The sequence below is a fragment of the Taudactylus pleione genome, unplaced genomic scaffold, assembly GCF_031769625.1.
Source record: "Taudactylus pleione unplaced genomic scaffold, aTauple2 ptg000015l, whole genome shotgun sequence".
NCBI classification, from domain to species: Eukaryota; Metazoa; Chordata; class Amphibia; order Anura; family Myobatrachidae; genus Taudactylus; species Taudactylus pleione.
In genome coordinates, this window is record NW_028284417.1 from 6,766,468 (window position 1) to 6,784,732 (window position 18,265).

At 45.5% G+C, this 18,265-nt stretch overlaps 1 protein-coding gene across 1 annotated transcript in view; it reads left to right on the top strand.

The window, feature by feature from the left end:
• The window catches only part of LOC148542095 (CD109 antigen-like), a 202,115-nt gene that overhangs the window by 113,795 nt on the left and 70,055 nt on the right, over positions 1–18,265 (top strand). The window contains exon 25 of the mRNA XM_088472444.1: positions 16,749–16,830. Coding sequence (XP_088328570.1) covers positions 16,749–16,830 — 82 coding nt within the window. The remainder of the gene's footprint in view (positions 1–16,748; positions 16,831–18,265) is intronic.

The following is an 18,265-nucleotide window of genomic DNA, read 5'->3' on the forward strand; positions in this document are numbered from 1 at the left end:
TCACACCTCACAATAGTGTTTTTATGTCCGAAAGGTTGCACCGAGGTAGCTGGATGACTATGCCAAGCGATACGAGTGGGCGGCACAAACACGTGGCCCATCTAGGAGTGGCACTGCAGTGGCAGACAGGATGGCAGTTTGAAAAACTAGGCCCCAAACTGTACATAATGCAAATGCAAAGAAAAAAAAGAGGTGCAAGATGGAATTGTCCTTGGGCCCTCCCACCCACCCTTATGTTGTATAAACAGGACATGCACACTTTAACAAACCAATCATTTCAGCGCCAGGGTCTGCCACGACTGTGGCTGAAATGATTGGTTCATTTGGGCCCCCACAAAACAAGCTGGCAATTAATCTGTCCCTCCACAAACTGGCTCTACGGAGGCAAGATGTCGTCCTCATCCTCCTCATCCACCGATTCCTCACCCTCTTCAGTGTTGTGTACATTCTCATCCTCACAGAGTATTAACTCGTCCCCGCTGGAATCCATCACCACAGGTCTGGAGGCTGGTCACCCTCGAAGAGTTGATAATTTATTTTTATGAACATCATCTTCTCCACATTTTGTGGAAGTAACATCCTACGCCTTTCGCTGAAGAGGTTCCTGGCTGCACTAAACACTCTTTCGGAGTACACACTGGAGGGGGGGCAACTCAGGTAAAATAGAGCCAGTTTGTACAGGGGCCTCCAAATTGCCTATTTTTCCTGCCAGTACAGGTACGGACTGTCTGACATGCCTACTTGGATGCTGTCACCAATGTAATCCTCCACTATTCTGTCAATGGTGACAGTATCATATGCAGTGACAGTAGACATGTCAGAAATTGTTGCCAGGTCCTTCAGTCCGGACCAGATGTCCAAACTTGGTCCTGCCTGCCCTGCATCACCGCCAGCGGGTTGCTTAGGATACCTACGTTTTTTCCTGGCAGCCCCAGTTGTGGGAGAAAATGAAGAAGGAGCTGTTGACGTGTCACGTTCCGCTTCAGCTGACAGTGTTTTCACCAGCAGGTCTTTGCACCTCTGCAGGCTTCTGTCAGCCGGAAAGTGAGACACCACATAGGCTTTAAACCTAGGATCGAGCACGGTGGCCAAAATGTAGTGGTTTGATTTCAACAGATTGACCACCCTGGAATCCTGGCAAAGCGAATGAAGGGCTTCATCCACAAGTCCCACATGCCGAGCGGAATCGCTCCGTCTTGGCTCCTCCTTCACTTTCTCCAGCTGCTTCTGCAAAAGCCTGATGAGGGTAATGATCTGACTCAAGCTGGCAGTGTCTGAACTGACTTCACGTGTGGCAAGTTCGAAGGGCTGGAGAACCTTACACAACACGGAAATCATTCTCCACTGCGCTTGAGTTAGGTGCATACCCCCTCCTTTGCCTATGTCATAGGTGGATGTATAGGCTTCAATGGCCTTTTGCTGCTCCTCCATCCTCTGAAGCATATAGCAGGTTGAGTTCCACCGCTTCACAACCTCTTGCTTCAGGTGATGGCGGGGCAGGTTCAAGAGTGTTTGCTGGCACTCCAATCTTCGGCACGCAGTCGCTGAATGGCGAGAGTGGCCCGAAATTTTTCGGGCCACCCAAAGCGTCTCCTGCACGCCCCTGTCGCTTTTCAGAAAATTCTGCACCACCAAGTTTATTGTGTGAGCAAAACATGGGACGTGCTGGAATTTGCCCAGATGTAATGCCCGCACAATATTGGTGGCATTGTCAGATATCACAAATCCCCAGGAGAGTCTAAGTGGGGTAAGCCACTGGGCGATGATTTCCCTCAGTTTCTCTAAGAGAATGTCGGCGGTGTGCCTCTTACTGAAATCGGTGATACACAGCATAGCCTGCCTAGGAATGAGCAGGCGTTTCTGAGATGCTGCTACTGGTGATGCTGCTGCTGTTGCTGTGTAAGGTGATACATCTACCCAGTGGGCTGTCACAGTCATATAGTCCTTAGTCTGCCCTGTTCCACTTGTCCACATGTCCGTGGTTAAGTGGACATTGGGTACAACGGCATTGTTCAGGACACTGAGGACACTTTTTCTGACGTTTCTGTACAGTCTCGGTATCGCCTGCCTAGTGAAGTGGAATCTAGACGGGATTTGGAACCGGGGACACACTACCTCCATCAATTGTCTAAATTCCACTGCACCAATGGCGGATACCGGACGCACGTCTAACACCAACATAGCAGTCAAGGCCTCAGTTATACGTTTTGCTTCAGGATGACTGCTGTCGTACTTCATCCTCCTCGCTAAGGACTGTTGGAGGGTCAATTGTTTAGTAAAAGTAGTGGTGTTCCTACTTCCTCTCTGGGATGATGAACGACTCCCAGCAGCAGCAACAGCAGCAGTGGCAGCAGGAGGCGTAGCAATGCAGGATCCTCCGGAGGAATCCCGGATAGGAGAGTCAGTCATGCCAGTGACATGGCCTGCAAGACTACTTCCGATCCTGACTAAGGAGGAAATTGACGAGGAGGGAGTTGATGGTGTGGTTTGCAGGCGCTTGGATACAACAGGACAACGGGATTTAGGTGTCCCTGGACTGCTTACGGTCTTAGCCAAAGTTTCTGAACTTGACAGTAACTTTTTATGAACGCGCTGCAGGTGCCGTATAAGGGAGGATGTTCCTAGGTGGTTAACGTCCCTACCCCTACTTATTCCACCTTTACAAGACAGTTGTTTCCGGATTTGGATAGAAATATTGCCAGACCAATGAGGTGGAATGTTTGGTCTTCTGCCCAGGCATGACCGTGATGGGCTTTTTCATCCCACGGACAACAACTGTCTCCCCCTTGCCTAATTTAAACAAACCACATCACCATCAGAATCCTCCTCGCCAACTTCCTCCTCAGCGCCAGCTACACCAGTATCCTCATCCTGTTGTACTTCAACAGTGACATCTTCAATTTGCATATCAGCATGTGGACTGTTGGTGCTCCTTTCAACACTTGCAGGGGGCGTGCAAATGGTGGAATGGGCCACCTCTTCCCGTCCAGTGCTGGGAAGGTCAGGCATCGCAACCACCACCACACTTGGACTCTCCTTGGGGATTTGTGATATCTTCTTAGAACGCACAGTTCTTCGCTGTGCTTTTGCCAGCTTAACTCGTTTGATTTTTTTAGTGGGAGGAGGGCTTCCATCGTCATGTGAAGCTGAACCACTAGTCATGAACATAGGGACCTTAGCCATTCCTTGCCACTCCATGTCGTAAATGGCATATTGGCAAGTTTACGTTTCTCTTCAGATGATTTAAATGTTTTTTTCAAAGTCATTTTCCTGAACTTTGTCATTTTGGATTGTATGTGCCCTCTACTATGACATTGGGCATCGGCCTTGGCAGACGACGTTGATGGCATGTTATAGTCTATGTCATGACTATTGGCAGCAGCTTCAGCACTAGGAGGAAGTGGTTCTTGATCTTTCCCTATTTTATTTTTATCGGAGAAAGTTTGGTCCTCCATTTATGTTATATTGATATATACGTGCGGCTAAGGCGCACACAAACACAGAAAATATTTTTTTATTTTTGTTGGAGACTAGTGCACTTTGTGGGTTACACCACCCTTTCAGAAATGAGCCAGCCGGCCCTTTACTTATGGGAAACAGGCACACGCTTGGCGCTGCTCCTTTGTTGATGCACGTGCAGCTACAGCCCACACATTTCACAAACACAGAAAATATTTTTTTATTTTGTTTGGAGTGCCCTTTGGGGGTTACAGCACCCTTTAACTGACAAGCCAGCTGGCCTTTTACTTATGGGACACAGGCGCATGCTTGGCGCTGCTCCTTTGTTGATGCACGTGCGGCCACAGTGCACACAATTCACAATCACAGAAAAAAAAAATTTATTTTGTTTGGCGTGCCCTTTGGGGGTTACAGCACCCTTTAGTGGTCAATCCAGCTGGCCCTTTATTTATGGGACACAGGCGCCCGCTTGGCACTACTTTGTTGATGCACGTGCGGCTACTGCGCACACAATTCACAAACACAAAAAAATATATTTTTTTATTTTATTTGGAGTGTCCTTTGGGGGTTACAGCACCCTTTAATGGACAAGCCAGCCGGCCTTTTACTTATGGGACACAGGCGCACGCTTGGCGCTGCTCCTTTGTTGATGCACGTGCAGCCACAGTGCACACAATTCACAAACACAGAAAAAATATATTTTTTTTTGCACTTGGGGGGAGCACCCTTGATGGACAGAGCACCCCCTGGACAACACTACAGCACCCCTTTAGGACTGGGACACTGCAAAGGACTTTGGAGTGGACACAGCCCCTATGGACAACTGACTGCACAACACAGTCCAGCCAGCCCCTATGGACTTTGAAGGAGTGGACACAGCCCCTATGGACAACAGCAGCACAGCGCAACACAGCACAGCACAACACTACACTGCACTACACTACACTACACAGGCCAGCCAGCCCTAACTCCCACCCTCCCTCTTCACTGTCCACAGCCGAGTGAGAAAATGGCGCCGACGCGGGTACCTTATATAGGATCCAAAACCCACGAGACCCGGAAGGCGGGATGATGACGTTTTGCCTCGATTTCAGATCCGAGTCAGGCGGGAAAAGTTGAGCCTGACTCGGATCGGGGGGGCTCGGGGGGGTTCGAATTTCAGAAATCCAAACCCGCTCACCCCTAATATATATATATATATATATATATATATATATATATGTATACCCCAGAAGTGCGGCACTCAGACTCCAAAATAACGACCAGAACCATGGTAAAATATCAACGTTTCAGTTTACTACTTCCAAACTGTCCTCAGGATATAAAGACAATGTAAAACATCTTACCTTAAATACACCCTTCACCATCACCATGTGCAACAAATTGTCCATATGCGGCGTGTCAGCCAGGACGTCCGGCAGTGACATCATCGGCGCCTTCCAATGACACTCTTGCAGATGACGCACACCACGTGATCTAATTCCTATACCCGTCACCTAGCAACCATATTAATTAATATCTATACAATTAGAGTTATATACTAAATACCAGGATGTGTAATATAATATTCTCTCACTTGTACCTATAGGTCTAGTGTATATTTATAAATGATATCTAATTCCCCCTCTCTAACTCTAATTGTATAGATATTAATTAATCTATGAGAAGTTAACTATAGCCCCATACTATTAGGGAGCAGCGGTTTAATCATACAAGCCCCATGTAAGAGTAGCTATATACAGTGGGGCAAAAAAGTTTTTGGACAGCCACCGATTGTGCAAGTTGTTGCACTTTAAAAGATGAGAGAGGTCTGTAATTTCCATCATAGGTACACTTCAACTGCGAGAAACAGAATCATAACAAAAAATTCCAGAAATCACATTGTATGATTTTTAAACAATTTATTTGTATATTCTTTTGGAAAAAAAATATTTGGACAATCAAAAAGTTTAACTCAATACTTTGTAAAGTAACCTCGGTTGGCAATTACAGAGGTCAAACGTTTCCTGTAGTTCTTGACCAGGTTTGCACACACTGCAGCAGGTATTTTGGCCCACCTCTTCAATGCAGATCTTCTCTAGATGTGTCATGTTTTGGGGCTGTCGCCGGGCAACATGGACTTTCAACTCCCTCCACAAATTTTCTATTGGGTTGAGGTCTGGAGACTGGCTAGGCCAATCCAGGACCTTGAAATGCTTCTTAAGGAGCCACTCCTAAGTTGCCTGGGCGGTGTGTTTGGGGTCATTGTCATGCTGGAAGACCAAGCCACGTTGCATCTTCAATGCTCTTACTGAGGGAAGGAGGCTTTTCCCCAAAATGTCACGATACATGGCCCCATTCATCCTCTCCATAATACGGATCAGTCGTCCTGTCCCCTTTGCAGAAAACATCCCCAAAGCATGATGTTTCCACACCCATGCTTCACAGTCGGTAAGGTTTTTTTGGGATGCCACTCATCATTCTTCTCCCTCCAAACATGGCCTGTGGAGTTTATACCAAAAAGTTATATTTTTGTCTCATCTGACCACATGACATTCTCCCAATCCTCCTCTGGATCATCCAGATGGTCACGGGCAAACTTTAGACGGACCTGGACATGTGCTGACTTAAGCAGGGGGACCTTTCAGACGCTGCAGGATTTGAATCCATGACGACGTAGTGCGTTACTAATGGTAACCTTTGTGACTGTGGTCCCAGCTCTCTTGAGGTCATTGACCAGGTCCCCCCATGTAGTTCTGGGCTGATCCCTCACCGTACTCATGATCATTGATACCCCACGAGGTAAGATCATGCATGGAGCCCCTGGTCGAGGGAGATTGTCAGTGATCTTGTATTTCTTCCATTTTTTAATAATTGCGCCAACAGTTGATCTCTTCTCACCAAGCTGCTTGCCTATTGTCGAGTAGCTCATCCCAGCCTTGTGCAGGTCTACAATTTTGTCCCTGGTGTCCTTAGACAGCTCTCTGGTCTTGGCCATGGTGGAGAGGTTGCAGTCTCACTGTTTGAGGGTGTGAACAGGTGTCTTTTATACAGTTAACCAGTTCAAACAGGTGCCATTAATACAGGTAATGAGTGGAGGATAGATGAGCTTCCTAAAGAAGAAGTAACAGGTCTGTGAAAGACAGAATTCTTGCTGGTTGGTAGGTGTCCAAATATTTATTTTCTGCAAGAATATACAAATCAATTGTTTAAAAATCATACAATGTGATTTCTGGAATTTTTTGGTCTAATTCTGTCTCTCACAGTTGAAGTGTACCTATGATGGAAATTACAGACCTCTCTCATCTTTTAAAGTGCAACAACTTGCACAATCGGTGGCTGTCCAAATACTCTTTTGCCCCACTGTATTTTAAAATAGCCTCATTTAACTATATTGTAAATAGCTGCTACATGTCATGTCTTTGTTTTTATTTGATTATTAGATTTGTAGTATCCATGGAATGTCACATTGTTTATGGTTGCTAGGTGATGGGTATAGGAATTAGATCACGTGGTGTGCACCGTCTGCAAGAGCGTCATTGGAAGGCGCCGGTGACGTCACTGCCGGGTGTCCCAGCTGAGATGCTGCAACTGGACAATTTGTTGCACATGGTGATGGTGAAGAGTGTATGTAAGGTAAGATGTTTTACATTGTCTTTATATCCTGAGGACAGTTTGGAAGTAGTAAACTGAAACGTTGATATTTCACCATGGTTCTGGTCGTCATTTTGGAGTCTGAGTGCCGCACTTCTAGGGTTTCTGTGAGTAACATTATTGTGGAGGCACTGGATCAAGTTATCTACCTAACTGTGAGTGCCGGATAAATAGAATTGTAGATTGCTGGACATTTGGATTGGTATATATTAGGGGTGAGCGGGTTCGGATTTCTGAAATCCGAACCCCCCCGAGCCCCCCCGATCCGAGTCCGATCCGAGTCAGGCTCGACTTTTCCCGCCTGACTCGGATCTGAAATCGAGGCAAAACGTCATCATCCCGCCTTCCGGGTCTCGCGGGTTTTGGATCCTATATAAGGTACCCGCGTCGGCGCCATTTTCTCACTCGGCTGTGGACAGTGAAGAGGGAGGGTGGGAGTTAGGGCTGTGTAGTGTAGTGTAGTGTAGTGCTGCTGTTGTCCACTACTTCAAAGTCCATAGGGGCTGGCTGTGTTGTGCTGTGCTGCTGTTGTTAATAGGGGCTGTGTCCACTACTTCAAAGTCCATAGGGGCTGGCTGGACTGTGTTGTGCAGTCAGTTCTCCATAGGGGCTGTGTCCACTCCAAAGTCCTGTGCAGTGTCCCAGTCCTAAAGGAGTGCTGTAGTGTTGTCCAGGGGGTGCTCTGTCCATCAGGGGTGGTCCCCCCAAGTGCTAAAAAAATAATATATTTTCTGTGTTTGTGAATTGTGTGCGCAGTAGCCGCACGTGCATCAACAAAGTAGTGCCAAGCGTGCGCCTGTGTCATAAGTAAAGGGCCGGCTGGCTTGACCGTTAAAGGGTGCTGTAACCCCCGAAAGTACACTCCAGTCCAAACCAAAAAAAAATTATTTTCTGTGTTTGTGAATTGTGTGCGCAGAAGCCGCACGTGCATCAACAAAGTAGTGCCAAGCGTGCGCCTGTGTCATAAGTAAAGGGCCGGCTGGCTTGACCGTTAAGGGTGCTGTAACCCCCGAAAGTACACTCCAGTCCAAACCAAAAAAAAAATTATTTTCTGTGTTTGTGAATTGTGTGCGCAGTAGCCGCACGTGCATCAACAAAGTAGTGCCAAGCGTGCGCCTGTGTCATAAGTAAAGGGCCGGCTGGCTTGACCGTTAAGGGTGCTGTAACCCCCGAAAGTACACTCCAGTCCAAACCAAAAAAAAAATTATTTTCTGTGTTTGTGAATTGTGTGCGCAGTAGCCGCACGTGCATCAACAAAGTAGTGCCAAGCGTGTGCCTGTGTCATAAGTAAAGGGCCGGCTGGCTTGACCGTTAAGGGTGCTGTAACCCCCGAAAGTACACTCCAGTCCAAACCAAAAAAAAAATTATTTTCTGTGTTTGTGAATTGTGTGCGCAGTAGCCGCACGTGCATCAACAAAGTAGTGCCAAGCCTGCACCTGTGTCATAAGTAAAGGGCCGGCTGGCTTGACCGTTAAAGGGTGCTGTAACCCCCAAAGTACACTCCAGTCCAAACCAAAAAAAAAATTATTTTCTGTGTTTGTGAATTGTGTGCGCAGTAGCCGCACGTGCATCAACAAAGTAGTGCCAAGCGTGCGCCTGTGTCATAAGTAAAGGGCCGGCTGGCTTGACCGTTAAAGGGTGCTGTAACCCCCGAAAGTACACTCCAGTCCAAACCAAAAAAAAATTATTTTCTGTGTTTGTGAATTGTGTGCGCAGTAGCCGCACGTGCATCAACAAAGTAGTGCCAAGCGTGCGCCTGTGTCATAAGTAAAGGGCCGGCTGGCTTGACCGTTAAAGGGTGCTGTAACCCCCAAAGTACACTCAAGTCCAAACCAAAAAAAAAATTATTTTCTGTGTTTGTGAATTGTGTGCGCAGTAGCCGCACGTGCATCAACAAAGTAGTGCCAAGCGTGCGCCTGTGTCATAAGTAAAGGGCCGGCTGGCTTGACCGTTAAAGGGTGCTGTAACCCCCAAAGTACACTCCAGTCCAAACCAAAAAAAATATTATTTTCTGTTTGTGAATTGTGTGCGCAGTAGCCGCACGTGCATCAACAAAGTAGTGCCAAGCGTGCGCCTGTGTCATAAGTAAAGGGCCGGCTGGCTTGACCGTTAAAGGGTGCTGTAACCCCCGAAAGTACACTCCAGTCCAAACCAAAAAAAAATTATGTTCTGTGTTTGTGAATTGTGTGCGCAGTAGCCGCACGTGCATCAACAAAGTAGTGCCAAGCGTGCGCCTGTGTCATAAGTAAAGGGCCGGCTGGCTTGACCGTTAAAGGGTGCTGTAACCCCCAAAGTACACTCCAGTCCAAACCAAAAAAAAAATTATTTTCTGTGTTTGTGAATTGTGTGCGCAGTAGCCGCACGTGCATCAACAAAGTAGTGCCAAGCGTGCGCCTGTGTCATAAGTAAAGGGCCGGCTGGCTTGACCGTTAAAGGGTGCTGTAACCCCCGAAAGTACACTCCAGTCCAAACCCCAAAAAAATTATTTTCTGTGTTTGTGAATTGTGTGCGCAGTAGCCGCACGTGCATCAACAAAGTAGTGCCAAGCGTGCGCCTGTGTCATAAGTAAAGGGCCGGCTGGCTTGACCGTTAAAGGGTGCTGTAACCCCCAAAGTACACTCAAGTCCAAACCAAAAAAAAAAAAATTTTCTGTGTTTGTGAATTGTGTGCGCAGTAGCCGCACGTGCATCAACAAAGTAGTGCCAAGCGTGCGCCTGTGTCATAAGTAAAGGGCCGGCTGGCTTGACCGTTAAAGGGTGCTGTAACCCCCAAAGTACACTCCAGTCCAAACCAAAAAAAAAATTATTTTCTGTGTTTCTGAATTGTGTGCGCAGTAGCCGCACGTGCATCAACAAAGTAGTGCCAAGCGTGCGCCTGTGTCATAAGTAAAGGGCCGGCTGGCTTGACCGTTAAAGGGTGCTGTAACCCCCAAAGTACACTCCAGTCCAAACCAAAAAAAAAATTATTTTCTGTGTTTGTGAATTGTGTGCGCAGTAGCCGCACGTGCATCAACAAAGTAGTGCCAAGCGTGCGCCTGTGTCATAAGTAAAGGGCCGGCTGGCTTGACCGTTAAAGGGTGCTGTAACCCCCAAAGTACACTCCAGTCCAAACCAAAAAAAAATTATTTTCTGTGTTTGTGAATTGTGTGCGCAGTAGCCGCACATGCATCAACAAAGTAGTGCCAAGCGTGCGCCTGTGTCATAAGTAAAGGGCCGGCTGGCTTGACCGTTAAAGGGTGCTGTAACCCCCAAAGTACACTCCAGTCCAAACCAAAAAAAAAATTATTTTCTGTGTTTGTGAATTGTGTGCGCAGTAGCCGCACGTGCATCAACAAAGTAGTGCCAAGCGTGCGCCTGTGTCATAAGTAAAGGGCCGGCTGGCTTGACCGTTAAAGGGTGCTGTAACCCCCGAAAGTACACTCCAGTCCAAACCAAAAAAAAATTATTTTCTGTGTTTGTGAATTGTGTGCGCAGTAGCCGCACGTGCATCAACAAAGTAGTGCCAAGCGTGCGCCTGTGTCATAAGTAAAGGGCCGGCTGGCTTGACCGTTAAAGGGTGCTGTAACCCCCGAAAGTACACTCCAGTCCAAACCAAAAAAAAATTATTTTCTGTGTTTGTGAATTGTGTGCGCAGTAGCCGCACGTGCATCAACAAAGTAGTGCCAAGCGTGCGCCTGTGTCATAAGTAAAGGGCCGGCTGGCTTGACCGTTAAGGGTGCTGTAACCCCCGAAAGTACACTCCAGTCCAAACCAAAAAAAATTATTTTCTGTGTTTGTGAATTGTGTGCGCAGTAGCCGCACGTGCATCAACAAAGTAGTGCCAAGAGTGCGCCTGTGTCATAAGTAAAGGGCCGGCTGGCTTGACCGTTAAAGGGTGCTGTAACCCACAAAGTACACTCCAGTCCAAACCAAAAAAAAAATTATTTTCTGTGTTTAGCCGCACGTATATATCAAATCGATATAACATAAATGGAGGACCAAACTTTCTCCGATAAAAATAAAATAGAGAAAGATCAAGAACCACTTCCTCCTAGTGCTGAAGCTGCTGCCACTAGTCATGACATAGACGATAACATGCCATCAACGTCGTCTGCCAAGGCCGATGCCCAATGTCATAGTAGAGGGCACATACAATCCCAAATGGCAAAGTTCAGGAAAATGACCTTGAAAAAGACATTTAAATCAGCTGAAGAGAAACGTAAACTTGCCAATATGCCATTTACGACACGGAGTGGCAAGGAACGGCTAAGGTCGATCCCTAGTATGTTCATGACTAGTGGTTCAGCTTCACATGACGATGGAAGCCCTCCTCCCACTAAAAAAATCAAAAGAGTTAAGCTGGCAAAAGCACAGCGAAGAACTGTGCTTTCTAAGAAGATATCACAAATCCCCAAGGAGAGTCCAAGTGTGGTGGTGGTTGCGATGCCTGACCTTCCCAGCACTGGACGGGAAGAGGTGGCTCTTTCCACCATTTGCACGCCCCCTGCAAGTGCTGAAAGGAGCACCCACAGTCCACTTGCTGATATGCAAATTGAAGATGTCACTGTTGAAGTACAACAGGATGAGGATACTGGTGTAGCTGGCGCTGAGGAGGAAGTTGGCGAGGAGGATTCTGATGGTGATGTGGTTTGTTTAAATCAGGCTCCGGGGGAGACAGTTGTTGTCCGTGGGATGAAAAAGCCCATCACGGTCATGCCTGGGCAGAAGACCAAACATTCCACCTCTTTGGTCTGGCAATATTTCTATCCAAATCCGGACAACAACTGTCTTGCCATATGTACCATATGTAAAGGTGAAATAAGTAGGGGTAGGGACGTCAACCACCTAGGAACATCCTCCCTTATACGGCACCTGCAGCGCGTTCATAAAAAGTTACTGTCAAGTTCAGAAACTTTGGCTAAGACCGTAAGCAGTCCAGGGACACCTAAATCCCGTTGTCCTGTTGTATCCAAGCGCCTGCAAACCACACCGTCAACTCCCTCCTCGTCAATTTCCTCCTTAGTCAGGATCGGAAGTAGTCCTGCAGGCCATGTCACTGGCATGACTGACTCTCCTATCCGGGATTCCTCTGGAGGATCCTGCATTGCTACGCCTACTGCTGCCGCTGCTGCTGTTGCTGCTGCTGGGAGTCGTTCATCATCCCAGAGAGGAAGTAGGAACACCACTACTTTTACTAAACAATTGACCCTCCAACAGTCCTTAGCGAGGAGGATGAAGTACGACAGCAGTCATCCTGAAGCAAAACGTATAACTGAGGCCTTGACTGCTATGTTGGTGTTAGACGTGCGTCCGGTATCCGCCATTAGTGCAGTGGGATTTAGACAATTGATGGAGGTAGTGTGTCCCCGGTTCCAAATCCCATCTAGATTCCACTTCACTAGGCAGGCGATACCGAGACTGTACAGAAACGTCAGAAAAAGTGTACTCAGTGTCCTGAAAAATGCCGTTGTACACAATGTCCACTTAACCACGGACATGTGGACAAGTGGAACAGGGCAGACTAAGGACTATATGACTGTGACAGCCCACTGGGTAGATGTATCACCTTACGCAGCAACAGCAGCAGCGTCACCAGTAGCAGCATCTCAGAAACGCCAGCTCGTTACAAGGCAGGCTACGCTGTGTATCACCGGTTTCAGTAAGAGGCACACCGCCGACAACCTCTTAGAGAAACTGAGGGAAATCATCGCCCAGTGGCTTACCCCACTTAGACTCTCCTGGGGATTTGTGATATCTGACAACGCCACCAATATTGTGCGGGCATTACATCTGGGCAAATTCCAGCACGTCCCATGTTTTGCTCACACAATAAACTTGGTGGTGCAGAATTTTCTGAAAAGCGACAGGGGCGTGCAGGAGACGCTTTGGGTGGCCCGAAAAATTTCTGGCCACTTTCGCCATTCAGCGACTGCGTGCCGAAGACTGGAGCACCAGCAAACACTCTTGAACCTGCCCCGCCATCACCTGAAGCAAGAGGTTGTGACGCGGTGGAACTCAACCCTCTATATGCTTCAGAGGATGGAGGAGCAGCAAAAGGCCATACAAGCCTATACATCCACCTATGACATAGGCAAAGGAGGGGGTATGCACCTGACTCAAGCTCAGTGGAGAATGATTTCCGTGTTGTGCAAGGTTCTCCAGCCCTTCGAACTTGCCACACGTGAAGTCAGTTCAGACACAGCCAGCTTGAGTCAGGTCATTCCCCTCATCAGGCTTTTGCAGAAGCAGCTGGAGAAAGTGAAGGAGGAGCTAAGACGGAGCAATTCCGCTCGGCATGTGGGACTTGTGGATGAAGCCCTTCATTCGCTTTGCCAGGATTCCAGGGTGGTCAATCTGTTGAAATCAGACCACTACATTTTGGCCACCGTGCTTGATCCTAGGTTTAAAGCCTATGTGGTGTCTCTCTTTCCGGCCGACACAAGCCTGCAGAGGTGCAAAGACCTGCTGGTGAACACACTGTCAGCTGAAGCGGAACGTGACACGTCAACGGCTCCTTCTTCATTTTCTCCCGCAACTGGGGCTGCCAGGAAAAATTTAGGTATCCTAAGCAACCCGCTGGCGGTGATGCAGGGCAGGCAGGACCAAGTTTGGACATCTGGTCCGGACTGAAGGACCTGGCAACAATTTCTGACATGTCTACTGTCACTGCATATGATACTGTCACCATTGACAGAATGGTGGAGGATTACATCGGTGACAGCATCCAAGTAGGCATGTCAGACAGTCCATACCTGTACTGGCAGGAAAAAGAGGCAATTTGGAGGCCCCTGTACAAGCTGGCTCTATTTTACCTGAGTTGCCCCCCCTCCAGTGTGTACTCCGAAAGAGTGTTTAGTGCAGCCGGGAACCTTGTCAGCGAAAGGCGTAGGAGGTTGCTTCCACAGAATGTGGAGAAGATGATGTTCATCAAAATGAATTATCAGCTCTTCCAGGGAGACCAGCCTCCAGAAGGTACAGAGGGACCTGTGGTGGTGGATTCAAGTGGGGACGAGTTAATACTTTGTGAGGATGAGGATGTACACACTGAAGAGGGTGAGGAATCGGTGGATGAGGAGGATGAGGATGACATCTTGCCTCCGTAGAGCCAGTTTGTGCAGGGACACATTAATTGCCAGCTTGTTTTGTGGGGGCCCAAACGAACCAATCATTTCAGCCACAGTTGTGTGGCAGACCCTGGCGCTGAAATGATTGATTTGTTAAAGTGTGCATGTCCTGTTTATACAACATAAGGGTGGGTGGGAGGGCCCAAGGACAATTCCATCTTGCACTTCTTTTTTTTCTTTGCATTATGTACAGTTTGGGGCCTAGTTTTTCTAACTGCCATCCTGTCTGCCACTGCAGTGTCACTCCTAGATGGGTCACGTGTTTGTGCCGCCCACTCGTGTCGCTTAGCATAGTCATCCAGCTACCTCGGTGCAACCTTTTGGACATGAAAACACTATTGTGAGGTGTGAGGTGTTCAGAATAGACTGGAAATGAGTGGAAATTAAGGTTATTGAGGTTAATAATAGCATAGGAGCAGAGAAACCAACAAATTCTGTGATTTTAGCTGTTTTTATGCTTTTTAAAAAAAAAATACAGATCCAAAACACAAAACCCAGAACCCAAAACACGGAAGGGTGGTTTTGGCAAAACCAATCCAGATCCAAAACACGAAGAAAGATCCAGATCCAAAACCAAAACACAAAACACGAAAAGTGGCCGGTGCACACCCCTAGTATATATATATATATATAGTTATATATATATATATATATATATATATATTTATATATATATATATATATATTTATATATATATATATATATATTTATATATATATATATATATATATATAACTATGACATATATATTTCTCTATATAAAATAAAATTCCCGGTTCAGGAGTCTGAGAGCTATGAGGCCAGATGTACTAAGCTCTGAAAAGTGATAAACTGGAGAGGGATAAACCACCAGCCAATCAGCTCCCAACTGTCATTTTTCAAACACAGCCTGTAACATGACAGTTGGGAGCTGAGTGGCTGGTGGTTTATCCCTCTCCAGTTTATCACTTTTCAGAGCTTAGTACATCTCCCACCGGGTGAGATGCAGGGGACTGTGGTGACATGGCGTAGGTTGTTATGAGATGCTGGGGGCTGTGGCGGGAAGAAATTGCTCCTGTATATACAGTGTGTATATATATATATATATATATACATTGTATATACAGTGGGTAAAATAAGTATTGAACACATCAACATTTTTCTCAGTAAATATATTTGTAAAGGGGCTATTTTAATGACATTTTCACCAAATGTCAGCAACAATCCACGCAATCCACACATGCAAAGAGATCAAACCATAGATGTCCAGAAATTAAGTTATGTGTAATAATGTGAATTGACACAGGGAAAAAGTATTGAAAAAGTACTGAAGTGCCAAAAGTCATGGGATAGCAGTATGTAAAGGTCATGGTAGGAGGTGCCACCGAAATACCAAGACCTGCATCAGTTGTAATCTAACATCTCATGAGTCAGTTTAAACACCAACTAGGCTGCTTATGGCAAGGCAATATAAATTCAAACGGGGCATGAAATTTTCGCCCCAAAAATGACGTCTTTTTTGGGGTGAATTAAGATCATTTTTTTTTACTAATTAGTCATTAGGGGGGTGTCCAAAGGGTTCTGAACCAAATCCCCACATTCGTAGCCCAAAATATGTATTTTGTACTTCTTTTCTTCTTCCTTTTGCTGGAGAAAGTTTTTGGCCTGGTTTTGCCGATGGAGTTTTTTCGCGTAAGGGAATTGATTACGGAGATACTTTGAAAACAGACTAAAAGTGCAAGTCGGTGAAAACTTTTCTCCAAACGTCACTTTTCACGGCTAATTGAATTCGCCCTTAGTTGTGAAACAAACTTGCCAAACTTCACCTATGTTCCTATATGATATCCTCAAATACAACTGTGAGGTTCTATTTATTAGTTATCAGCTCTAAATAAGATACAGATTGCACTTGTGCTGGTGTTTACCACACGTGGGGGTCTATTCAGCAATGATTTTGTTACTTAAAAAATGCGGAAACTTTCATTTCCGCATTTTTAAAGTATATCCACTATTCGGCAATGGGTTAATGGAGAAAATAAGGCAAATGATCTTCTCCATTAATTTCCATATCGCATAGTACCGCACTGTAGGGTCAGCCATTGCTCTCTGCAGTGCTTTAATGCTTTTTGCTATTCAGCAAAGCAAAAAGCATTAAATTACTCAAAAAATCTTTACTTTATATAACACCATCTCAGAATGGCATTATATGAAGCAAATCTTTACCTATCCCGAAAACTGCAGGGACAAAGGGAAATTTTTCCATAAGTCCCTGCAGGATTTTGGAACTCCGCCCCAGTCTCCTTACGTGCAGTGTGGTGACTGCCGAGGGTAAGTCCAGCTCCAGCCTGGGGATCCCAGTGCTCAAAATCCAGGCGCTGGCATCCCGACAGGGTTGGTCTAGTTTTTTGAGTCTGGCATAGAAGTACACAATGTAATCTGTAGAAGGGTACAAGCCGCTGACAATGGATTTTCAGCATGAGCGCCAACAAAGTTCTCCTTCTCACTGTTACATTATATGATCATTATCCTTAACTGGCCAGCTACTCATTTTCCTTTCCGTTTTTAAAAATATAGGTTACCAAAATGAATTAAATTACAGAAGACATGATGGTTCCTTTAGTGCTTTTGGGAATAGTGATTCTTCTGGAAGTACATGGTAAGCAGTTTCATTTACATGGTTAGAGAAATATTTATTCTTAGCAACCATGCTAATGTTCATATCATACTGTGCATAGTAAGGGAAGAAACAGAATTGACAGAAGGAGGCGCTTCCATAGTGTAAAAGCTTATTTATTAGAAATGCACTTCAAACTGAACACGTTACAAAATTTACAATCAATACCACTTATCTCTACATAAAGTCAACTGGACACTCTGATAAGTCACTCCATCTCTGTAAATTCATGTTGGGATAACGGCAACTAGGTGATAAAATGATATTCAAAGCTTTGTGCCTAAGCCACACCCTCAGCGCATTTCCTAACTATTGATCTTGGTCAAATCTGTCCAGTAAAAACGGAATGTACTGCTTGTCCTGTGTCCATAATTATTCAAAGAGAGCGCAATGACAGCATATTAATGATATCGGACCATGGCTATAATAAAAACCTTTAAAACCGAACAAATAGTCATTAATATACAGGAAAAAAATAAGCAAAAATAAGTAATGAACACTTTTTCCCTTGCTGTAAGGGTTACTTTGACATAATTAGTGCAGATCCATTAATGCATCTCAAACTAATTCTCTTAAGTATACCATACATTTCCATCTTGTACAAAATATGAAGCAGTTATTAGTAACTATACAATCTCTTTATGAACCAAGTGAGGAACCAACCCTTCTCATACATTACCATACATATAGATTATGTAAACTGTCTCTAATAGTAACTACAAAGCCAGATACTATAGGTTACCTGTATTTGTTAGTTCCAACTGGAGGAGGTAATGGGATTCAGTCAAAACAGAAGATGTTTCTAGAGTCCAACATAAGGTTAAAACGCACAATATTTTAGGCTCTAAAACCTTTTTGAAAACCTTTTGATACATATGTATGAAGCGTGTTAATAATACTATTTGATATACACTCATCACTAGGAGAACATGGAGCTGATAAGACTTTGCCACAACTGATCTCCAACATGCAGATGAAATTTGGGCAGAGTGATTTCACGCAAGAGACACTGCGCCTTCTGGCATATTGCTCACCATGCAGGGCCATCTCTTCCATTGAGCTTGTATACCTGCCATAGTAACAAATCAGCTTCTACAGTACCTGTCATTTTATAGAATCTCCTTGATAAATGCTAACTAGGAGCTGTTTGGTTCCTATGGGCTATTTCTCCACTTGTTCACTTCGCCACTCTTTAGAAGCTGCTGTTAAATAAAGTTATTATATTCTATGTAAAGTCTTCCACACATATTCTGCTGATTCCCTGCTTCTGATTAAGAACAAGTCAACAGAATGCCAAAATCTCAGTGCAGGCAAAACACAGTAATGGTGAATGAATTAACATATCTTTATTATCAGTGATTCTTATATTAGAGCTCCCCAATTGTAAAGTTTCTGTACACAGAAATGTATAGGTATA